Below are 26,324 nucleotides of genomic sequence, written 5' to 3'. Positions count from 1 at the left end.
GGTATGTGATCAGAATGTATAAAGTCAAAACATGATCAGATTTATAATCCTCCTCTGGATACACTTTTATGCTCGTCGGAGAACTATTTCATAAGGGCGTCCGCCATTGTTCCGATAGTTTAATAATAATAATAATAATAATAATAATAATAATAATAATAATAATAATAATAATAATAATAATAATAATAATAATAATGATAATAATAATAATAATAATAATAATAATAAGAAGAAGAAGAAGAAGAATAAGAATAATAAATTGCATTTATATAGCGCTTTACCCCGTTGTCATAGGCTCTAAGCGCTTTACAGTGATATAAAACAAAACATATTACAGTAAGACAAATTTGATGGAAAAGTGATACGAATTCAATTGAACAACAACAGAATATGATATTAGTATTGCAACATTATGACATAAAAAGATAAAACTTTAAGCGAGATTTGAAAGTTGTCAACGAATCCGAGCATCTCACGTGTGTTGGGAGAGAGCTCCAGAAATGGGGAGCCGAAAATTGAAAAGATTGTTTACCTATTTTACGTAATGGCTTAGGTTTGACAAGGATTGATTGGTCATTGCTTGAACTCAAGTTTTTATTGGGGACATATTTGTTTTGAAGGTCTTTAATATAAGAGGGACTGTTGGTGCTCAAGGATTTGTAGACAACAGTACAAATCTTATAGGCAACTCTTTTTTCCACAGGAAACCAATGTTACTTACGGAGAAGGAGAGTTGCTGATGGGTATTTTTTGTTATTGCGTACAATGAGTCTGACTGCGTTATTTTGAGCAACCTGAAGTTTACTCATTTTGTCTTTAGCTAAATTCGAATTAGTTTAGAACCAGTTACTAAGGTACTATGCGTCATTTCGAGGGAAGTGACGTCACGACGGTTGAAGCCTATTACGTTCCTCGATTCTAAACAACCAACCAACGACGAGGAAGAAAATCGGGATCTGCCCTCTGACATCGCCGCCATTAACTCGATATGCTACTTAGTGATGGTTGAGTTCTCAATGGTGTCTTTGTTTATAAATGATTATGTGTAAAGACGCTGCGAACTCTCTATTGCCAGAAGGCAAAAATGTTTTAAAATGGGAAAACAAAGATCTTACTTAATGCACTAACCCATTCGTAGTATCGATTCTGACTTTGCCGTCATCATAAAAGGAAGGAAGAAATTTAAATAATATTAATTTGTCGCCAACGCCTCGAACCATTTTCATTTCAGTCTGATGTAAACCCTGAATTGTGAGTTTAATTTAAAATGAATAGAAAATAGGAAATGTGTGACCGTCTGCCTCAAATCGGCAAGACGTTGAGAGGTCCCTTGTGTTGAGTATACGATTCTAACACTCTTTCTTTTTGGAATTCCTGACGTGTTTCCAACCGCTGTAGGAAGCTTGCGAGTGCGCGTTGGGAACAAAGTTCGAATTCCAAAAAGCAAGAAAGTAAGAAATCGTTGATTCTATCTACCCCTCAATCGATTCCTATTTCATCATCTTTGAATAAAAAAACATCTTCAAAAACATTTAAAAGTTTTTTTTTTTTTCAAAAATCTGATTTTTAGAGAAATTTAACGATTTATAATCTGACGTCACAAATTATTATTTAAAACATGATATCATTACGTGTTAGGGAGAGAGGTGGAATAATGATGATTTTAACATTAGTATGACCAGAAATAAAATGGGAGAGTTTGGTGTTTGTCATTTGTCACAGATGCTATATCTTATGAACCAAGGTACACATATTAGCAGGTCTGATAACCGAACACAATTACGGGCTTGAATTAACATTGTTGTAACCGACAATATTTTGCGTTGCTTCGAGAGGATACATTCCAACAACGAGGCCATAACACTTTTGGGTTCAGGGACGGCTGGTAATAATGGGCAGGGTGGGCAAATACCAGCCTGTTTTTTCAAGTTATAAGCTGTATTACCAGGTCCGAAATAATCAAATTTAAATTAGATAATTTCAAAAGTTACTACTTAAACTTGATACTTCGTACTGAAATCAATTTGTGTGTATTTTTGATAGATTGAGAATCACCATGCATCCCGTAATGCATAAACCAGGATACGCTCCTGTTCTTTTTTATCACCCCCCCCCCCCCAACCACTCCACTCCGCCCACATCGTCATCTCATCGTCACGTCGCCTGACGGTGAACTAACTCCGATTTTTGCTGTCTGGCCTCTCTAGTACTAGGTCGGGCTAATTCAAATGAGCCCACCTTATTAACCAGTGAGAACTAAATAGAGATTTTGGCAAACGAACTTTTTCTTATTTATTGCCTTACTTGTGCTGGTACCATTGATGTAATGACTTTGGGAATGTTCCAGTATTGAATTAAATTTATTAATTTACTAATTTTATATCAATTTAGTATTAATTTGTGTTGTTTTTATATATTTGTTTATCCATTTAAACTTTTCTTTTTTTCTCGTTTTCTTTAGTGCTTCTCAAAACTCATTTATTTAAATTGTTTTCTTATTTGTTTTTTGTTGTTGTTGTTGTTGTTGTTTTGGGGGTTTTTTTGTTTTGTTTTTTAACAAATTAATTTGTTAGTTCTTTTTTTTTTATTCTTAAAGTAATTACCGCTGTATTTTTATTGCCAGACAAAATAATTTTGCAAAACAATGTATATTCTATTGTATTCCCTCTAATAAAACAAAACACTTTTATTCAAAGTCACGACTAAATAAATATATAAAATACAACCACCATTTTGGTTTTCTAAACAATTGAATTAGTATACGAGAAATACTCTTCTGAGTAAGGAGAGAGTTGAATTCTAACTGACTTATAGAGGAAATACGGAAGGGTGGGCAGATTCCGTACTTGCCCGTCCTGAAGCTAATACATACATAAGAAGATAGTTCGCGATGAAGAGGCGGGAAGCTCGGGGTTGGTTGGGTAAGGAGTAAAGATAACACGGTCGTTATTGTTATAGTCTAACGAATGCATGAGGAGAAATTGGTAACATTATTTTGTCTTAATTGTATTGCATGAAGTATTGGCGAAAGCCTAAGATTAAATAAACTTTGTTTTTGTTGGTCTTCTTTTGACTATGGAACTGATACTGATACTTGTCATAGCAGACCTGCCTACTTGAAATAGGAAAATAAAAATCGTAGTTTTCAGGGCTAATAAAATCGTAGATATTTTAACTACCCTTTAAAAAAATGACCGGAATTTCGTCTGTTTTGATAGATATCAAATTTTTAAAAACGAGAAAAAATGATTGGAAACGTAATAATGATGGCGATGGTGGTAGTGATAGTGGTAGCGGTGGTGGTAGTAGTAATGATGATGGTAATATTATTATTGTTATTATTATTATTATCATTATTATTATTATTATTATTATTATTATTATTATTATTATTATTATTATTATTATTATTATTATTATTATTATTATTATTATTATTATTGTACGTATTGGTGGTATTACTATTGTTGTATTTTTTTGTGGTTATTAATGGTATCAGTTTATTGTTTGGTTCCATTTACCATTTTTTTCCACTTTCATGTATGTGGTCATCAAATTGTATGATTTATTGTCGAAAGCCTAAGATTGAATAAACTTTGTAATATCGTATGGTAACCATCATTGTCGACGACATCGTCGTTGTCATCATAATCATCATTATCATCATCATCATCATCATCATCTACATCATTAACAACAACAACAACAACAATATTAACAACAAGTACTACAATAGCAATAAAAACAATATCAACATCATCATAAAATTTCCGTCATCGTCTCCACAACTATCATTCTAACCAACAGCATCACCAAAACCACTACCATAATTACATCCTCCTCCACCGACACCACCACCGCTACCACTATTCCAACCACTACCACCACCGGCACAATCATTCTAATCATCAAGACAGCAATGAAATGCAATTTGAGCTCTGAATGAAACTCGAGTCATATCGCTGTTGTTGCTTCTCGATTAAAACTTTAAGGTTACTACATACTACTGAAAACCAGTAATGTAACAGAAATATTTATCTCGCCGTTGAGGGATTAAAGCAAATCTTTAATTTTTCGAGTGAACGAAATGGACTTGTATTGTCAAGGTGTTGACGCATTATGTCTCGTCGCTTTATTTTTTAGTTGTATTCTCTTTCGTGATTCATTTTTGATTACGTTTGGAATAATTAAAATCTACTGGTATTGTCATTTCATTGTAAATGTGATTATTTGTGGTTGAAATATTATTTTTTAAAGGTGAAAAAAAATAATAATTAAAAAAAAATAATTAAAAAATAAATAAATAAATAAATAAATTTTAAAAAAAACAATAAAAAAAAATAAAAAAAATAAAATTAAATTAAAAAAAACAAATTTAAAAAAATTAAAAAAAAAAAATAAAATATATATATATATATATATATATATATATATATATATATATATATATATATATATATATATATATATATATATATCATCTTTGCCCCACCACTGTAAATAGGCTAGAACCGCCACTGGTTATCAGACCTGCAAATATCGTCGTATTGTCTTAAATGAAAAACAAACAATTAATCTAAATAAATATTGATAATATTGAGCATCTAAATAGCGCAATATCCACTTAACGTGCTCAAAGCGCTTTACAAGGGGTCCCTGGTCAACAGCAACATTTAACATGTAGGACGAGACATGACGCCTGTTAGGCGATATTACAATTTTTCGGACAAAGACAACGCTGTTAACGGCCAGGTACTCATTTTACACCTGAGTACGGTGAGAGAATATGAGTAAAGAGTCTTTTCCAAGGACTCAACTAAGCGTCGAGCGAGGCTCGAACCCAGGACCTTCCGATCCGAAAGCGAGTGTCATACCACTAGACCACATAGCCGCACAAAAATCTAAATTCCATTTTTTAAAATTATGACTTCAACTTTTTCATCTAAGTCACCTCGATATAACACTGTGTTTGGCGACAGGTCACATTTTTGTACTTTTTTGGTTAAAAGTCTTTTCTTGATTAAGACAGACCCTACTTGAAAATTTAAAATGTCATAGTTCTTAAGAGATAACAAAAAAACGGTAGTCGCAAAAGTTAGCTCGATAGAAGAACAATTTACTCTTACAAGGATTAATGTACGATTCTTTTATCTCTTTCTATTTAATAAACGCGTTATTTTTATCGTGCCCAATAACACAACGAGCTTGCGAGTATGAGTTATTGCACGATAAAATTATAACGAGTTTAATGAATACAAAGAAATGAAAGTATACGTTTATTCAATTCCTACAAGTAAGATTATTAGATATTTCGTGACCAATTGTATGGTATTTGTACCTTGTTTCACAATGATTTGTTTCTTTCTCCATCTGCTTGAATAACAATTTGACCCAAAACTAAAAATGTTGGGTTTGTATTCATGTCCACCAAAAGATTTTTTATAATTACCAAGTCTTTCACACCAATAAAATGTGCGAAAATATTCTGCAATCGTTGAATAAATTTTTTATTCAACTCCTTAAAAGCATTATTCATTCAACGCTTAAGTATTTACTAAGAAATGATAGGGTTTTCCAATGAGAGGGCTGGAATAATATACGATTCTTGTACTCTTGCCCTTTGGAATTCCGGACGTTTTCCCAACCGCTGCACAAGCTTGCGAGTGCGCGTTGGGAACAAAGTTCGAATTCCAAAACGCAAGAGAGTAAGAAATGATTTATTCTACCCCTCACATCGATTCCTATTTCGTCATCTTTGAATAAAACATATCTTCAAAAACATTCAAATGATACTTTTTTAAAAAAAGAATTTGATTCCAGTGAAATTTAACGATTTATAATCTGACGTCACAACTTATTATTGTAAGCATGATATCATTACGCGTTAACAATTAGGAAGAATGGTGGTAAAAATGACGTTTCAAAACCTTCAAATTATGCAGTCTATACCAATCCTTCATTTTCGTTAAGTTTTAATGACTGAAATTGGAGCCAAAATTTCGTCATTCTACAAATGTTCGTACTTGTAGGCAGAATTGATCATGGATACAAATGTTCTCTTATATTTATCAAATGTCATATTCCTTGGACTATAGTCTCCTTTTTAAGTATATGATTTACTCTTACATCAGACTGCCAAGTACTAGGATAAATTCGTAAAAAATACGAATTTTTGGCTCTAGCTACAGAACATGCTTTCGCCTCTTTGACTCAATAAATTTTGTAAAAAAGTAAAGTTTAGTTCCTTTGATCCTTTTTAAGGACGTTGAAGCATTTTTGGATCATGCTGAGGGCAAATAATTTATTTGTAAAGCTATTTAAAACGACTTTTTCTTTTTTCTTTTTTTCTCCCATTGAAAATACGATTTTAAAAAAATTTCAAGTTGGCAGCTCTGTCTTACATAATACTGATTTGAGGTGATGATTCACATTTAACGCCGAAATTGCAAAGCAGGAAAAAAATTTAGATAGGCGGGGGAGGTGGGGGAAGGAGAAGGTGATAATATGACCTATGTGCAATCGTTGATTCTAACAATAACATTTTTACAATAATGGCGGTGACGATGCCATAAAAATCCGATGGAAGTCGCCTGCAGGCAACGAGAAACGTCACAAGTCTTAATGTCAAAGTCTCCGACAAAAACAAACAGTCGTGGTTTATTTCAGGAAATTGGATAATAATTCAATAACCAATCCGCTTGCGATTTCATTGGCTTTTGTTTGTTTGTGTGTGTGTGTGTGTGTGTGTGTGTGTGTGTGTTTGTGTGTGTGTAAACAAGGAAGGGATTATATTTTTTAACCTTTACAAGCCTCCAACTACGCACCCGATCTGCCTGTTTTCACACCCGTCTATTTCTTTACGCACAGAATTTTATACTCGTATTTCAAAATCTGCACTTTTCGGCAAAAATAATTTTATTACCGATTAAATGTTTTTATTAATTTACATTTCGACTCAGATTTGACATATATCTTATATGCAGGTCTGACATCCGAACCCTCATATGGGCCTAGTTTAACATTGTTGTAATAGACAATAGTTTTGTGTCCTTTCTTGTTAGAGCAAAATGAGCCCATAAGGAATTGGGTTATCAGACCTGCAAATAAGTGCACGTCGGTAGAAAATAATCATTGCGACTTTGTGGTCTTGTGATATGACACTCGCCATTTGACCGGCTTCGATCGGGGACCTGCCTAACGGCAAAATCGCTTCATCAGTGGGGACGTTCCACCTGTCCAATAATATGTACCCGTTGTGGTAACGAGCCCGAAACCGCGAAGCATCTAGTTGAACGGTGTGCTGTGATGAAGCTTCCGGGTGGGTTTGCGACGGTGCACGAGTAGTGTGGTAAAGAATTTGCTGGTTGGGTCGATCGTCATAACATAGTAGTGTGGGAACCATTAGAAGCTGCTGCTATTTGACCCAACGGCAGCGTCGCTTCATCAGTGTGGACTTTCCCCGTTATGTTTATTTTTCAATTCATTAAAAAAAAACCAATTGAGCTTTTATATAGCGCAATATCCATTAAACGTCATCAAAACGCTTTACAAGGGCTCCCTGGCTAACAGCAACACTTAACATTTAGGACGGGACATGACGCCTGTTAGGCGATATTACGTATTTTTTTCGGACAGAGACAACGCTGTTAACGACCAGGTAATCATTTTACACTTGAGTACGGTTAGAGAACGTGAGTAAAGAGCCCTCTCCAAGGACTCAACTATGCGCCGAGAATGGCTTGAACCCAGGACCTTCCGATCCGAAGGCGAGTGTTATACCACTAGACCACATAGCCATAAATAATAAGACGAACCAAAGAAGGATTGCCTGTATTAGGAATGCACAGACTTAAGTCTTGGAGAGGCAGGGGGTGGGGGGAGAGAAATATACTTGATAGAAACACTGACATTTGAACCATAGAAATCGAACCCTACCTTTAATTATAATGGCACAGACATTCCAAATTGACCTTTATAACTACAGTTGTTTATCCATTTAATTCAATATACGAGTTTTGAACAGAGAGGTTAAACAGTCCTATCATAAACTCTTTATTGATTATGACGACCGAACGTTTCTTTTAAACAGAATGGATGAATTTAAATATAACAACGCAATTTAACTTTAATGTCCTTCCTACATTATAAAAAAAGGATTTTCCCCAAACTTTGGTCATATTCCTTCTACTTCAAATTTAGTTGAATTTTTGAAAACTTTCAACTTGTCAGAATGATCAAACCCAATATTTCTTTGACTTATAACTATTTTGACGTGTTAAATCTTTTCTTGGTGTATCGATATATGATTTTTTTACTTTCTGCTCAAAATGGAGGAAAAAAAGAAAACCACTTTTTGCCACGTGAAGCAGTCTATTCGTACGAAGACCTAGTGATTAAGATGAATTTCAACCGAGAATTACAGGTATTAGCGGATTTTAGAGGCAGTAATGACTCCTCCATTCGTGACGTCCCCGAGCAGTCGATATTTACGTCATATTTCGATACCGATTTAACGATACGCCCTCCCTCGTCATTATCGGTTTTTCCTCATTTTGTCAATTCCAAATAATACAAAAACAAAACGTAAAGAAAGAAAGAGGAGGAAGGACAGGGAATCCTAACTGTGCTAACCCTTTAACTGCAAGATTAAAAAAAACCCAAACAGTTACCTGTCGTACTCTAGACAACCTTGTATTTAGAAATTTGGCCTGAAAACTCGTCCTTCAAATATCGATCGATTTAAATGACCCTTATAGTGAGAAAAACTGGTTGAAATCCCGTTCTGAGCGGCGCGAAGTTGAGTTCTTGGAAAAGGCTCTTTACTCTCTCTCTTTCTCTCTCTCTCTCTCTCTCTCTCTCTCTCTCTCTCACCATACTCAGGTGTAAAATGAGTACCTGGTTGATATCAGCGTTGTATCTATCTGTCGAAAGAAGAAAGATGTAAAATCGCTTTTCAGGAGTCTCGTGTTACATGTTTTAAGTGTTGCTGTTTGTTTAGAGACTCCTAGTAAAGTGCTTTGAGCATCTTTAGTGAATATTAGGCTATATAAATGCACGTTAAAACAATAAACAGCATATTTAATTTATGCCCCATCTTCACAAACCGGTATTATCCCGGGGTGAACGATAAATTATATCTTTGTGCGGCTATGTGGTCTAGTGGTATGACACTCGCTTTCGGATCGGAAAGTCCTGGGTTCGAGCCTCGCTCGGCGCATAGTTCTGTCCTTGGAAACGACTCTTTACTCACATTCTCTCACCGTACTCAGGTGTAAAATGAGTACCTCGCCGTTAACAGCGTTGTCTCTGTTCGAAAAAATTGTAATATCGCCTAACAGGCGTCATGTCTTGTTCTACTTGTTACGTGTTGCTGTTTGTCAGGGATCCTTTGTAAAGCGATTTGAGCACGTTTAGTGGATATTGCTCTATATAAAAGCTAACGTTTTTTTGTGTTTTTTTTTTAAATCATGAAGTTTTTGCTTTTGGCTTCTCCCAAGGACTCCAGTTTGCACCGCTCGCAGCGGGGATTCAAACCATGAACATAGTGCTCCGAAGGCGAGTTTCATAACACAAAACTACAAAGCCAAGTAAGTAAATAACTGCAAACATTCTTCAACGTTTCACTTGGTGAAAAAACAAACAAACGGCAAAGCTTTTGTGCGGTTATGTGGTCTAGTGGTATGACACTCGCTTTTGGATCTGAAGGTGCTGGGTTCGAGCCTCGTTCGGCGCATAGCTGCGTCCTTAGAAAAGGCTATTGACTCACCTTACTCATGTGTAAATTGAGTACCTGGCCGTTAACAGCCCTGTCTCTATCCAAAAAAAAAGTGTAACATTGGCTAACAGGCCGTCTTACATGTTAAGTGTTGCTGCCCGAACCCTTGTAAAGCGCTTTGAGCACGTTTAGTAGATATTGCGCTATATAAAAGCTCAATTTAAAAAAAGAAATGATATTACATTAGAATAGATTAAAATCGTAACCGGCAGGGAAAGAGTTAACTCCCTCATTTAAGCATTGATCTCCAAACAATAGTGTTTATCAAGCCTTGTTTTCCAACCTACTCTTTACTCCAGTGAAATTATGTTTATTTATGTCACCATAATCTGTAAATCAGTAGGATCACATAATTACCTCAGCACACAAGACTTCGGTACTATTAGAAACATAATATACACGTAAATGATATGTTATATAGTCGTTAAGTGCCTTGTCAAACCGATTCTCATGCAGAGGTAAATGTCAACGTTTAACGCTTTAGTTTTAGTTATATGCTTTGATAAAGTTTAATAAATAGTTTGATAAATATTTTTTTTTGCCTGGTGCCTCTTTGCTTTTATTTTTTGAGTTAGATATAATATGACACTCGGAAGAAGAAGAAGAAGAAGAAGAAGAAGAAGAAGAAGAAGAAGAAGAAGAAGAAGAAGAAGAAGAAGAAGAAGAAGAAGAAGAAGAAGAAGAAGAAGAAGAAGAAGAAGAAGAAGAAGAAGAAGAAAAGAAGAAGAAGAAAAAGAAGAAGAAGAAGAAGAAGAAGAAGAAGAAAGAAGAAAGAAGAAGAGAAAGAAGAAGAAGAGAAGAAGAAAAGAAGAAGAGAAGAAGAAGAAGAAGAAGAAGAAGAAGAAGAAGAAGAGAAGAAGAAGAAGAAGAAGAAGAAGAAGAAGAAGAAGAAGAGAAGAAGAAGAAGAAGAAGAAGAAAAGAAGAGAAGAAGAAGAAGAAGAAGAAGAAGAGAAGAAGAAGAAGAAGAAGAAGAAGAAGGAAGGAAGAAGAAGAAAGAAGAAGAAGAAAAAGAAGAAGAAGAAGAAGAAGAAGAAGAAGAAGAAGAAAGAAGAAGAAGAAGAAGAAGAAGAAGAGAAGAAGAAAAGAAGAAGAAGAGAAGAAGAAGAAGAAAGAAGAAGAAGAAGAAAGAAGAAGAAGGAGAGAAGAAGAAAGAAGGGAAGAAGAAGAAGAAGAAAGAAGAAGAAGAGAAGAAGAAGAAGAGAGAAGAGAAGAAGAAGGAAGAAGAAGAAGAAGAAGAAGAAGAAGAAGAGAAGAAGAAGAAGAAGAAAGAAGAAGAAGAAGAAGAAGAGAAGAAGAGAAGAAGAAGAAGAAGAAGAAGAGAAGAAGAAGAAGAAGAAGAAGAAGAGAAGAAGAGAAGAAGAGAAGAAGAAGAAAGAAGAAGAAAGAAGAAGAAGAGAAGAAGGAAGAAGAAAGAAAGAAGAAGAAGAAGAAGAAGAAGAAGAGAAAGAAGAAGAAGAAGAAGAAGAAGAAAAGAAGAAGAAGGAAGAAGAAGAAGAAGAAGAAGAGAGAAAGAAGAAAGAAAGAAAGAAAAGAAGAAGAAGAAGAAGAAGAAAGAAGAAGAAGAAGAAGAGAAGAAGAAAGAAGAAGAAGAGAAGAAGAAGAGAAGAAGAAGAGAAGAGAAAGAAGAAGAAGAAGAAGAAAGAAGAAGAGAGAGAAGAGGAAGAAGAAAGAAGAAGAAGAAGAAAGAAGAAGAAGAAGAAGAAGAAGAGAAGAAGAAGAAGGAAGAAGAAGGAAGAAAGAAGAAGAAGAAAGGAAGAGAAGGAAGAAGAAGAAGAAGGAAGAAGAAGAAGAAGAAAGAAGAAGAAGAAGAAGAAGAAGAAGAAGAAGAAGAAGAAGAAGAAGAAGAAGAAGAAGAAGAAGAAGAAGAAGGTCTATAGAATTATCCTGTCTAATACTGTTAACTACAAATGTGATTTTCAACATCTAAATCACCCCGAATAATGCCGCCTTAATGATAATCGGAAGATCTGAGGTTCGATCCCCAGTCCAGACGGGCTCATATTTCTAGGATGTATTTTGTTCTTCTTGTGTTTTTCTTTCAGCTTTGTTTGGTTAGTTTAATCAATGATACTCGTTGGTTTAATACACGTTGTTTCACATTTTAAAGACTTTCTGTAATATTTGAAATTGCGCATTAGAAATTATACCATGTCTGCTCAGTTGTCAAGAAACGTTCGAATAGGCCATACCTAGTTTTGCTTGTTCGTTAAAATATGGAGAAGCATTGTAATCTCCCACTCCCTCCCCGCCACCCAACCCCCAACCCCCCTCCCCTCACACACACACAACAAAAAAAACCCCAAAAACAACAATAATTTAAAAAAAAAACAATATAAAAAAACAACAAAAAAGAACGACAAACAAACTTAATAATGTTTTTTAAAAAAACTCTGAAAAGGTGTGTATGAACAAGAAATAAGAATTTAAAAAAAAATCAAAACAGACAAAACCAACAACAAAACAAACAGCCAGCATCGACCCGGGATCGAACGCCAGATCTGAATAACAGTCAGAGGTGCTACCACTACACCACAGAGTTTTCCTGATAGCTGGGACGATTTAATGCCTATATTCTTCACAACGGTACGCGTAATCAAGAGGTCTGAGGTTCGATCCCCAGTCAAGGCAGATTGATTTTTTATTTTATTTTATTTATTTATTTTTATTTTTTTATGTTCTTTTTTTTTTTCTTATCCTTTCTTTGCTGCTCCTACTCTGTATCATAATATTTTCCCAGATCTTTATCTCACACCAGTGCCTTGTTCCTGTTATGTGGTATTGTAATGCTTGTGATGCAATCATTGCGATTTTGATGCAAAAGTTGTGTATTCACCTTTCGTAATGATTTATCGAATCATTGCAATCATACAGTGAATTATCTCTAGATCTGCACAATGCTTATCTTTTGTTTTTCTTTTGCAATATTTGACAGAAATAGGATTCTTTGCATGACCGAGAAAGAGATACACACACACACACACACACACACACACAGAGAGAGAGAGAGAGAGACTGAGTGGGAGACAAAGAGAGAGTAGGCGTGAGAGAAAAAAAGTTCGTTGAAATGCGGGGAGAGAGAAAAAAAAAGAGAGAGAGAGTAAGAGAGAGAGAGAGAGAGAGGGAGAGAGGGAGAGAGAGAGAGAGAGAGAGAGAGAGAGAGAGAGAGAGAGAGAGGGAAGCAGCGGGAAAAAGAGGGGGAGAAAGAGTGAGTAAAGGAAAAGAGATAATAAAATATTAGTTCATTTCGACCCAACAGGGGTAGTATGAAGAAAGGAGATATAGAGAAAGAAGAGAGAGAGAGAGAGAGAGAGAGAGAGAGAGACAGAGAGAGACAGAGAGATAGAGAGAGATATATATAGAATGTGAGTATGTTTGCGTGTGTATGTGAGAGAGATAGAAAGAGAGAGAGAGAGTGTGTATGTATGTGTGTGTGTGTGTGTGTGTATGAGAGAGAGAGTGAGTGAGTGAGAGAGAGAGAGAGAGAGAGAGAGAGGGAGGGGAGGGGGGTAAGCATGGTGATTGTATAACAATACCGTGCTATCAGTGCATAAAAAGAATTATCAATACCATGCATGTCATTATTGTGTATGGCACATCAAGTTGTATGTATCCATGTTTTCCAATAGAGCATTAGGGCAGAGATAAGGCAATCCTTGATTTCTGGTATATATTCATACCGATGATGGAATCGGTGGTGGAACAATGGGTCATTTTAATGATAAACAATAGAAATTGATAATGACCATGCTGGTGGTGATGGTTATGGTGATGATGATGATGATGATGATGATAATGGTGATGATGATGATGGCGATGACGACGATGATGATGATGATGATGATGATAATGATGAAAATCATAATGATAATAATAATAATAATAATAATAATAATAATAATAATAATAATAATAATGATGATGACGATGATGATGATGATGATGATGATGATGATGATGATGATGATGATGATGACGATTATAGTGATAATACCAATGATGATAAAGATGATGATGATAATAACAATGATAATGATGAGGAGGAGGAGGATGACGATGAGGATGAATGGTTTAGATCTCGGGTTTGGGGCCATCTGTTTACATCTCGTTTTTCTCTTGAGCAAGAAATTCAGCACCTATTGCTCACATTGCATCGTTGCCGTATGGCTTACGCCTAAGTTATCTTGGTCTTTATTTGAGATGGACTCTATCTAATGACAAACTGTCGGAATAAAAGGAAATTCATTTTATCCACTATTACTATTATTTTATTATTCTCTGTTGTCATCTGGAAGGATCTTAACTACGCCACTACCACATCATCTCATTCATCTGTCGTGTTTCATTCATCCTGTTTTGTTGATAAAGGGGAAACCCGAAACGTTCATTTGATCTGTTTTTGTTATTTAATTGAAGCTTACATTCAAATTTACATTATTATTTATTTCTTCGAGCTTCGAGCAGCAACATTTACAATTCCTATCTTGAATTATCATCGCCGAGTGAGTGAGAAAATGACTTTAACTAATTGTAATTTATCTAAATATGTTTCTTTCAGCTTTGTCGGGCATTCTTTCTTAGCGGCTATGTGGTCTAGTGGTATGACACTCGCTTTCGGATAGGAAGATTCAGGGTTCGAGCCTCGCTCGGCACAGGGTTGAGTCCTTGAAAAGGCTCTTCACTCACATTCTCTCACAGTACCCAGGTTTAAATTTGAGTACCCGGCAGTCAACAGCGTTGTCTCTGTTCGAAAAAAATTGTGATATCGCCTAACAAGCGTTTTGTCCTGTTCTACGTGCTACGTGTTGCTGTTGGTCAGGGACCCGTTGTAAAGCGCTTTAAGCACGTTTAGTAGATATTGCACTACATTAAAAAAAATAATTTTTTAAAGTTCACACACAACTTCGATTCTTAGGATTTTATCTTCCACCAGCCCCTGCTCCCTATCCGTCACTTTGGGATTTCAAAAATAAGAACGTCCTACGACCCGGCACTGGCGTCCTCTGCCGTCTTTCGGATAAAGACGTTGGGCACTGACAAAATACTAAGAATAAAAAGGGGAATCGCTAGACCTACCCATACCAAGCACCCGACGTCCTCTGCCGTTTTTTTTTTTTTTTCGAACTTGATATAGGTAGGTCTAGCGGCTCTTATCTTTATTCTCAGTTATTTTGTCCGTGCCCGACGTCTTTAACCGGAAGACGGCAGAGAACGGCAGTGCCGGGCTGTCGGAGTCAGTCTCCGGTGTGGGTTCACCCTAATGATGGCACGTCTGACCAGTAATCAGCAGGTTTGGGGTTCAATTCCAAGTCCAGGCAGGCTTATTTTTTTCAAATCTTTTTTTCCCCTTGTGTTTTCTTTCTGCTTCATGTGGCGCCGTTTCATCCACACCTTTTTCAGATTTAAATCTAGATAGATACCGGCTTTGATCAACCCATCAATTTTCACCAATATCTATTATTATATTATTTTGGTAATACAAATGCCCCTGCCTATAATTTACACATGAATTTACACATGACTAAGTTATCCTGAGGTTATGTTAAAAGTTTGATAAAGGTAAACAAGTGAAGTTGTAAAGCGAAAATTTAAAAGAAAGATATTATTATCATTGACATAAATATCAAGTTTATGAGATTTAAGATGGAATTATTTTATCTAGATATATTATTACCTAGTTAAAAATGTTTTTTTTTTTTAGTTTGTAATGCAAAGCTTTTGAGATGTTGGGGAATTTGACTTGAGGGTATTTTGATTTGGTGTGTCATGGTTCGCAAAAACGCCACGAAATGTTGTCTTGCTCACTTCTTATTTATTCATTGGTGATTAGTGATTTGCAATGTTGAGAGAGAGAGAGAGCGAGAGAGAGAGAGAGAGAGAGAGGGCGAGAGAGAGAGAGAGAGAGAGAGAGAGGGGAAGGGAGAGAGAGAAAGGGAGAGAGAGAGAGAGAGTGCTAGCGAGATATAGAGAAATGGAGATAAATATTGATAAAAAAGTAAGAGATAGAGAGAGAGAGGAGAGAGGAGTGAGAGAGAGAGAGAGAGAGAGAGAGAGAGAGAGAGAGAGAGAGAGAGAGAGAGAGAGAGAGAGGGGGGGCATTGAGAGAGAACAGGCAGAAAAAGAGCGACATACAAAGTACTATTTCGCAATGTTTTGCATTCATTCACCCTCCTAATTCCAATACGTATTACAACATGATTGTCTCCAAATGTTAAAGACCGCATCCGTGTCGTTGTCAAGCAGAGTAATTCATTAACGATTCCAACTTTCCGTCTGATAGAAATCTTGTAGACTTCGATATGAACGTGCTTTAATGAGTCTCATACTATAAATAGATTGTGGGTAAACATCTAATTTACGGTGTCCGCAAACAAAAGAAGAGTCTGGCCAAAAGACTGGGTTGTCATTGTCAGAATGGAAGTCTGTTTTTCCAAAAGGCTTTTGATATCGCCCTACTCATTTTTCTTCCATTGATATATCACCTTTGTTGTAGCTTCTTTTTTTAAAAACAATTATGATGGCCATTTCATTGTTATAGTTTTCGTCACTGTCGTAATTGTCGTCGTCATCGTCGTCGTCGTCATCATCATCATCATCATCATCATCATCATCATCATCATCATCATCATCATCATCATCGTCATGACCACCACCACCATCACCACCACCATTACCCCTCCACCACCACCACCTCTACCATCATCATCATCATCATCATCATCATCATCATCATCATCATCATCATCATCATCATCATCACCTGAAAACGTTTAGGCTACTCTAAAAACCGGTCTATGAAGATGACCTCCAGTTAATGTCAAATATTTGAGGGTATTTTGTTGTTGTTGAAATGTTTGGTTGTCGTTTTAAACAAGGAATCGATATTTCAAGAAAACAATGTTGTGGCCAAAATAATGGGAAAAAAATTAGCTTAAAATTGAGGCCAAAAAAGATTCATAATCCGGTCGTGAGAATGATGGAAGTTTTCGTCACCTGCCCGCGTCCTCCTCCCTCTTGCCAATGCTCTTTACACCCAAAAGTGATTGGATAGCTGAATCTAATTCATACCTGGCTAGATTGCATTGAGATTTGACCACCGTCTTAATATCTAAATCTTTCATTTAGTTTAATAGCTACCATATGTGTCCAAAGCACTTTACATGGAGCCATAAGCCACTAACAATTATTAATTAACCAGTAAAAATTTGACCAATCAAAACATGGAATTTGTGACACACCTTCACGCGTGCTTGGACAAACATAGCTGGTTGTTTATGTGACCCAACGTCTCAAAACGGTATTAAGTCGGGATGATTAAGATGCTGAAAACTGAATTTGAAGCCAGAAATATCAGACTTGGGTTGAGTTTATTTGCTTTATTGAATAGAATGAATATCATATTTTAGAGCGCTAAATACCAATCATTCATATTTTTGACCAATTCAGCTTTAATTTGACTTTATAGCATCTGGTTAATCCCGACTTAATACCGTTTTGAAACGTTAGGTCACATATATAAACGATAAAATAAATGACTTCGACCCTTATCATTGTTATTAATCATGTTAGTATTTTTATACCCTCAAATGGGTGACTTGTTATCACAAGAGTTTCTCGATCCTATTATAAACGTTTAAGCTTACACATAGATTTCTGTGTTGGTTTTATTGATCAAGCGCTAGAACAGTGGGTATTTTACTTAGACACAGACCATCGATGGTAAAAACTGTATAGTTCACTATGTTTACCAATCACTGTCATTGTTTACATTATGACGACTGTCCGAGAGGAGTGGTTATCTAGGTGTCTATTGAATACTCCCAGTCATTTAGCCTTTCCCGTCCTTAAGATTTTTTATTTCCGGAAGGCCTGGCAAACATTCCTTGATTCCATAGTTATTTTTTGTGGTATGACAATTAATTTTGGACCGGAAGTTCCTGGGTTCGAGGCTCGGCGCATAGTTGAGACCTTGGAGAAGGCTCTTTACTCACATTCTCTCACCGTACTCAGGTGTAAAATGTGTACATGGCCGTTAACAGCGTTGCCTCTGTCCGAAAAAAATTGTAATATCGCCTAACAGGCGTCATGTCCCGTCCTACATGTTAAGTGTTGCTGTTGGCCAGGGACCCCTTGTAAAGCTCATTGATCACGTTCAGTGGACATTGCGCTATGTAAAAACTCATTTAGTTGTACCAGTAAGGTCGCGGGTTCGAGCCCCCATCGCCGCCGCCAACTTTTTATTCTCTATTGTCCTCTGGTACTTTTCTACTCACTTCATTTCTTATTAGTAGCAACATCAGTGCCTGCCCCACTCACATTTTTGAATTAGCTTTCTTGTCTCAACGTTAATTTCTTTTCTTTTCATCTTTGTTTTGATGCTTCTCCCGTAAAGGTTGGGGGTTTTTTTATCTCTCAAAATGGTTTCAAATTGTTATCAAGCAAGGTAGCCTATCAGTATTGATTGAAAAACACACGGAAAGCTATTATATTCAACTAATGCTATTAATGGCAGCCAAAAGCCATCACCTGTCAAACGTACAAAGTATTAGTTCACTAAGCTCTTGTTTTACCAGTTAACTACCGTGATATGGAAGGAAAAAAAACGCGAATCATAAAATTTGGTCAGGAAACTCGTCCTTCAAATATCGATCGATTTAAAAGACCCTCATCTTGGAAAAAAAAAACAACTCTCTCTTCGCAAAATCCCAGGTTTGAAAGTTTTTGACAAAATGAGTGTCATTTGAATCGATCGAAGGACGAGTTTTCTGGCAAAATTTTAAAAAATACGCAACATACAACCCCTTTTGTCCGATTAGAGTTGTAGAAACCGGGACAAACTCGGGCTCCAATATGGTATCTGTTGAATGAAGGATGGTTTGAGTTGAGTAAAACCAGGGATTTGAACTTATATTCAGTTAATTTGTCAAGCATTTAGCCTACTTTCACATTGACAATTTTTTTTCGAAATAGAGATAGATAGATAAATAGATCGATATATATATATATATATATATATATATATATATATATATATATATATATATATATATATATATATAGATATATAGACATATATATATAATATATAAATATATTTATATAATATATATATATATATATATATATATGTGTGTGTGTATATATATAATATATGTAATATATATATATATATATATATATATATATATATATATATATAAGTATCAATCCACTATTAAGGTGACCACTGTGAAATGCACCAATTGGAGGACCAAGCATATGTCTTGTTCAAATTGATTAAACTGTTCAATCTTTGTTCAAATGAGTATAGTTTGATTCCCTACAATGATTTATGAACACAATTCTGATGCTTGATGATCACAATGGTATATAGAAAATTACTCGGTCCCCCTAATGTTTTACTAAGTGTTTCTGTAGCTTTAAGGAGACATTTGGTAAAAACATGTTTTTAGGGAGACCACATTAAAAAACCCTTTTAGGGAGCCCAGTATATGTTTATATATGTGTATACCTAAGAGTGCATTTTCAAGCTACCACCAAATTGTCTAAAATAAAGTAAGTCCTTAAGATTAAGAGCTTCATGGCCATAGTGTCGAAGCTTATCCCAGTGTGCGTAGAGTGAAGTGGCCGAGCAACGCATTTACTAACTCCTGGGAAGGTCCATCCCTCAGAAGGGGCGCTCAGGGAAATAACCTGGGACTCAAACACGGCAAAAAATATTCCCAGTTGCTCCGTGCGCCATTGTTTTTGCAGTCCCCGACCCCTTTAGAAACCTGACGACCCAGGTTAAGATCAGAGATAGAAGGGACCAGGCAGAGGAGTTTATTTGTTGTTGTTGTATACCACTGAATGGACTTGGTTTGTTTTGTTTTGTTTTTAAGGGTTTTACGGCGCTTGCAACACATTAAGGTCATATCAGCGCCAGTAAAAAGGAAGAAAATGGGATAGTAAAAAGTTCTGGAACTACAATTAGAGCACCCAAGAAAAAGTAAGGCAAAGGGGATTTGTTTCAAATAGGAAACAGTAGATTCCAAGAGCCCACTATCAAAGTACTTAGTTTGAGATCACCTAAACGTCTCATTCAGACACAAGCACAGGTCCCAACAAAGAGGGATACACTCAAATGTTTACAAAGCATAAATAATATGTAAACAAAACAATAAAGAGCATAACAGACAGATGATTTACAAGGGAAAAATATAATCTCCCAAAACTCGAACTATACATTTGACTGTTTCCCTCCCAGCCAGGTCCTGGACAAAACCAAGTAATCCCATCCCATCCCGAGACAAAGACAGAAAACAAGTTGGAAAACAGACATAGGGGGATAGAAGACGCAACGAGTACGTCCCTGCCCATTATGGGAAGTCGGGAACCCCACCCAGTGAGTGAATGGAGTTGGATGGATAGGACAGCAGATCTGATGGACACAATGAACGGCTTCAATCAACATCTCATTCACTTTAACTTGCACAATGCTTGCTTTGGTTTCGTGGTAGACAGTTCGTCTGACGCCCGAGTTGCCAGGGTTCGAATCCATATTTGTGGCGATGCAGAGTCATTGTAAAAGTCTCATTTACAGTCTCACTTGTGTTAATTGGAGTACGTTACTGAATTGTAACAACGTTGTTCGTGTCCATATAAATCTACTACCAGCTGCACGTTGAGCTCATTGTGGGTTTTATGATACATCAAGCTCGTGTAAAATTACATTTACATTTGACCGAAAAATGATACATAACGATAGAAGTCTACAAATCATATTGCAGGTTTATTTCAGTTCCAAAAGCCATCACAAACATTCATCCACTGTATCACATAAGTCTTTGGTCACCAAATAAAAGCATGAAGTTTACTATGTGTACAGTGCAACATAAAAGGATAGAAACAGTTTTACTGATAAAACCCTCAAATGATAACAAACCAATATGTTGTTGCTGGTAAGTTGCTTAATTGCATTTGTTAAAAAGCATAAACTGTGAAGCAAAAGTGTTGAAAATCGTTTGAATAAAGTTTAATGCAAAAAAATAATTCTTAAGCACTTTATGCCGTTCTAAGCTGTCGTTGCTGCATTTTTTTTCATTATTAATTATTATTATTCTGATTAAGGATGAGGGGATAAAGAAAGAATGAAATTAAATGCACAGAGGTGTCATTTCTTGACAGTCACCTCTAAAGATTGCAACTCTTAAAACTATCATAAAAAGAATAGTGAAATTTTACATTAGGTATCTAGAAAATGCTGAACATAAAGCTACATTGGCCAATTAAGTTAGGGTTAGTAGAAAGACTTTTTATTCTGCCATATCTGATTCTTTCAGATAGTTCTACATAGCTGCCAACTTTTCAAAAATAAAATAAGGAACGCTCATTTTGCCCGGGATGAGGGGCGATGTGTGCCGAAGCCCCCCCCCCTTCATCGAATCGCAACATATAAAAGTCAGCCTTTTTAATTACTATTACTAACACTAACAAGTTTGAGATGACAGAGGCTAGTCCAAATGTTGCTCAATTATCGGGTTTAGTACCAGCACATTTGAATCGTTAAAATGACACTTTCCACAATGATTGTTGTTTTGTTTTTAAGGGTTTTACGGCGCTTGCAACACATTTAGGTTATATCAGCGCCAGTAAAAAGGAAGAAAATTGGATAGTAAAAAGTTCTAGAATTACAGTTGAAGCATCCAAGAGAAAGTAAGACATAGGGGAACTGGGAACAAATAGGGATCAGATGTAGATTCCAAGAGCGTATCACCAATGTACTAAGTTTGAGATCACCTATAAGTCTTATCCGGACACAAGAACAAAATCCAACAAAGAGGAACACACTCAAATGCTTACATTATACATTAAAAAATAACAAATATAGTAATAATACATAACAGAGAGATGATTTACAAGGAAAAAAATATCATCTCCCAAAACAATAAATATGCATTTGACTGCTTCCCTCCCAGCTAGGACTCCGGCGAGGGCCAGGAAAAAAACAAGTAATCTCATTCCAAGACAAAGACTGAAAGCATGTTGGAAAACAGATATAAGGGGATAGAAGACACAGTGTGTACCTCCCTGCCCGCTATGGGAGCTTTCCACAATGAGATCAAAATTCAGAACGGACAATATAAAGAAAGAATTCAACTGCCTCAACTTTGATAAGGACCAATACACAAGAAGCACGATTGTAAAATAAATGAAATAACTTAAGATGGTTAGAAATGCATAACTACCAACCTGGTACATCACTTGAGAGGGCGTTTTGGGGTAAAAATTAGGTGAGTTCAGATAAAAAGTAGACGATTGCATATATGTTTTCTTTCATGCAACATAATGGTCTTTAAGTAGTATACTATAATAGTAGTTATAGTAAAATGCACCTCTAAATATTAGAGAATTCCTACTTCTTTACTTTGACAAGATAAACACACCTAAAAATGGAGTATACTTATTTTTCTTGAACCTAAACCGTTACAAAAGCTTGCTTGAAAAAAAAAAATTAAAATCAGATGAAGATGTTTTTAAAGGGATTAAATTTATATATTTCATAAATTAATAAAGGGAAATAATCATTGTCATCTTTAATCAATATAAGCAATTGATTTTCTTATTGAATACCTTCCAATCAAAAAGGTGGATTTAATTTTATTCTTAATTAAAATAATATTTGTAACAAATAGTGAAAGTATCAATACTGTCTTAGAATATTCAAAGTATATCGAGGCTAACATCCATATCCTATGCAAATCTCCAATACATTATGAAAGGTTTGAGTAAAATACAGGCGTCATATAAACGAATGGAACTTTTTTAATTGTTGAAAATCATTTATGTTAGAGGCATAATTCAAATTAAAGAGCTACACAAATGGAGATTATGCTCTCACTGGACACCAATAATAATGATAATAATAATAACAACAATAGTAGTAGTAGTAATAGTAATAATAATGGATCAATAATAATAATTCATTAGGCTCACATGGCTTTTTTACCACAAATTAGTCAAAAATTACAAAATACGGATTTTGAACTAAAAATAAGCACTTACGGACTCAGGAAGTCAAATACGGAACAAATCCGTTTTTAACAGAACGGTTGGCAGCTATGGTTCTACAAAGCATTTGTCTCTCAAGCTGAGCAAATGAATGTTCATATAATATAAAAAAGGATATTGCAATGATGAACAGATTGTACTATATAAAGATAAAACGTTTTTGTAAACCCCCAAAATATGTCAATAACACTATACAATACAATGAATGTAATACAAATCAAATTCATGATTGTCATTACACCGATTGAAACGCTCTTTCCCTTCTATATTTATTTCTTTCATTAAAAATCTTTGTCTTCACCAAACTAATTAGTGTACCTTCAGGGATTCCTTTTTGTGAAAATACCCTGTGGTGTTTTAAGAACAGAATAATTTCAGACTTTCTAGGTAATGATCCCCTTGAACCATGTGCTGAAACATCTTCGACAAAGTTTTTAAAATATGACTTGACTCTATCTGTATCCTCATCTGACCATGACATGTATCTCCGATTTTTGCTTGAATTCCTCTTGGGTTCAGTTTGTTTTGAAGAACACGTAAGCTGATTTGGCACTCCTGCTTCACCATCAAATATTTCTTCTTGATTTGCAGCTGTTACTATGGATGTTCCAAAATTTGCATTTGAGTCTCTATTCACTACAGAGTCATTTGTTTCAATGTTACAATTTCCTTCCCCAGTGACCGATGCTGAGTTATCAATTTGACCCAAAAAATGACCAACTTCTGTTATTTCTCGTATTGCAAGTGGACACTGATAAATGTTTTGATTGATTGATTCACTGTGTCCCATATGTCGATAGAAGACATCTCTCTCGTGTTGTGGGACATCAAGTAAGGCAAATAATGTCGAAGCTCGGTGCCTGAATTTATCAGCTATTAACAACTGGGGTTTCTCTAAATCCTTTACTAAGGAAGTGACATATTTGATGGCAATGTAACCACTTACATGATCTTTGGATATTCCTGTATTTGGAAAAAGAAATGGGTTGTCTGAAATATCAACAGCTTTACGCTCCTGTGCAAGTTTCCTTAAAGGCTGAATTGTGTCATTGGGTATCAACACAGGGACCAACATCTTGCTTCCCTTTCCAGACTGATAGGCCAGCTTATACTTCTCAAGTAACGCTTTTTCCAGAGGATCAGTGACATGTTGTACAAGCTGGGGATCAACCCATACACCTGAATCTGCATCATTCCAGTCTTTTAACAACATCCTTGCGGGTTCTCCGCCTCTCCTCGCATTAAACATTGTAAGCCTAGCTACGATGACATTGCGAAGCCTAACAAACATATGTGAATCAAATAATTGATAATCATCCTCACAAATACGGACCATCTCTTCAGTAATAAATTGCCGTAGCTTCTTTATATCATTCTCTAATGGCATTTCTTTGGGTTTTCTCAAATTTGTTCTCTTTGCTTCACATTGAACTCTGGCTGTAAAAAAAATACTATCCCAATTATAATCCAGGACAGCTTTGAACAAATCTATCTCTGCGGATTCTTCCATTTTGTTTTGCATTATATATTCCCCTTTTAAGAAATTAATTAACTTTTTCAATATAAATCCAATTGAAAGCTTCAAGCCTGCTTTCAATGTCCCATCCTCTTTCAAAGTCATTTCAGAAATGGTTTGCGATATTTCATTAAAGTTACAACGCTTCACCACGTCCTCTCCAGAGAAAGAAGGTTGATTCGTTCTCTTCCTAGTTTTTAAAATCAAATTTCCTAAGATGCGTAAATCACTCATTATAACTTTTCTCTCCTTCTTTGAACTCCACAATTTTGTTCCTAACAATACTATAGCTTTGTCTGATCGACACAAATTTCCCACTTCATCATTCCGAAATTTGTCAAGAATATTCTCCTTTATTTCTTTACTTGCATTGGGAGCCACGGGATAAAATTTTACAACCCCAGTACACAGAGCATGCTCAGTACTACATTTCTTTTTGTGTTCATAAACCCTTCGTCCAGAGTAAAACCCCTTACAGCCAGCACACATAACAACTTCATGTGACCCTTGTGCTCTCTCACGCATAACTATTGAATTGTTTCTAGTGTTTGAATAAAAAATGCCCTTTTTCTTGAGATAATCCATTGTTCTATCCCTTTCCTTTACAGGCTGTTTCATGGCCTCTGTAACTTCTGTCTCATCTTTGTGTTTCCTCATCAAATGCCTTGAGAGTTTTGTTTGCAACTGTCCACAGTATGGACAGGGTCTCCTTGGCTTTTTGTATTTCTCTAGAAAAAAAAGAAGAAAATAAAGCACATCATGCTATGAACTATGAAAATAAATCAATAGACAGATCATATGCACATCAGCTACATGACAGCGATAGAGAGGAATAGCATTCCAAATATTTAAGGCCTGGACAAGTAACTGTCATAATTCCTTCTTGTTATATACTTTTCTACCATCTATTCCTTTGGAAGAAGTATGTTAGATTTGTGGAGACCTCTGCCACATAACAAATCCAGTGAAAAGACGCCATATTTTTGTTTTGAAATAGAAATAAATAGATCAATCCACCCACTTCACTGGGTTCAGGGTTCCCTCTTCATTATAATCAAAATATGAACATAAATCGGAATAGTAACACATTGAAGTCTCATCTGAATACATAGATTGTCCTTTGTTGTTTCAGCGAAAAATCAGACAGAATGTCAAAAGAATTTTAGGTTTTTCCCCAACCACCCCTTGGAGGTATCAGTATCAGCGGAATGGTAAGCGTCATGTTTTTTACGTTGAGCAACAAAATTTACTCCAAATGCTTCACTCGACCCAGGCGGAAAAGCAATCAAGAATAGACCCAAGTCCTATCCAAAGACTAACATTTCATTTAAGTTTATTGTAGGCCCTTGGCCAATCGACAAAATTCAATTCACATAAATTATTTACAACAATCAGAAATTAATTATATCAATAATAGTAATAGAATGCAATGAAGGCAATATCATAATAATAATAATAATAATAATAATAATAATAATAATAATAATAATAATAATAATAATAATAATAATAATAATAATAATAATAATAATAATAATAATAATAATAATAATAATAATAACAGTAGCGGCTATAAGTAACAATTAATATAGTAACAAAAGTAATAATAGACTATAGTTCATAGTCATAACAATGACTTTCTTTGTCATTGAGGGAGTGAGAAAACATCACCGGCTGGCAGAACAAACAGCCGACATCAATCAAACGTCCTCCAGACCGGTTGAGCATCGGCTTCATTAATTCCTTAAAGACTTCCCCCCAACTGCCTGAACGATGCTGATGCCCAGACAACTTAATCCTGATTTATATTTTGTGGGAATGAAATATGACATGTATATGCCGGAAATATTTCAATAACAAACACACTGTTCAGATAGAAAATATTTGAGTCTTGCCTTTGTTAATTGATACAGGTAAGTTAGGAAAATAAATGCTAGTAAAAACGATCAGCCTGTTCGTGAACACTGCTTCTCAACTCGAAC

At 35.5% G+C, this 26,324-nt stretch overlaps 1 protein-coding gene across 1 annotated transcript in view; it reads right to left on the bottom strand.

Moving 5' to 3' along the window:
• Window positions 1–26,324, bottom strand: part of LOC144969184 (uncharacterized) — a 34,547-nt gene that overhangs the window by 7,262 nt on the left and 961 nt on the right. The window contains exon 2 of the mRNA XM_078908296.1: window positions 24,864–25,070. Within this exon, the coding sequence (XP_078764422.1) occupies window positions 24,864–25,070 (207 nt within the window). The remainder of the gene's footprint in view (window positions 1–24,863; window positions 25,071–26,324) is intronic.

This window comes from Berghia stephanieae, chromosome 3 (assembly GCF_034508935.2).
Source record: "Berghia stephanieae isolate SIO BIC M18660-M18661 chromosome 3, UCSD_Bste_1.3, whole genome shotgun sequence".
Taxonomy (NCBI): Eukaryota; Metazoa; Mollusca; class Gastropoda; order Nudibranchia; family Aeolidiidae; genus Berghia; species Berghia stephanieae.
Note: the sequence above shows the minus strand (reverse complement) of the source record. Positions and strands in the feature narration are given on the sequence as shown.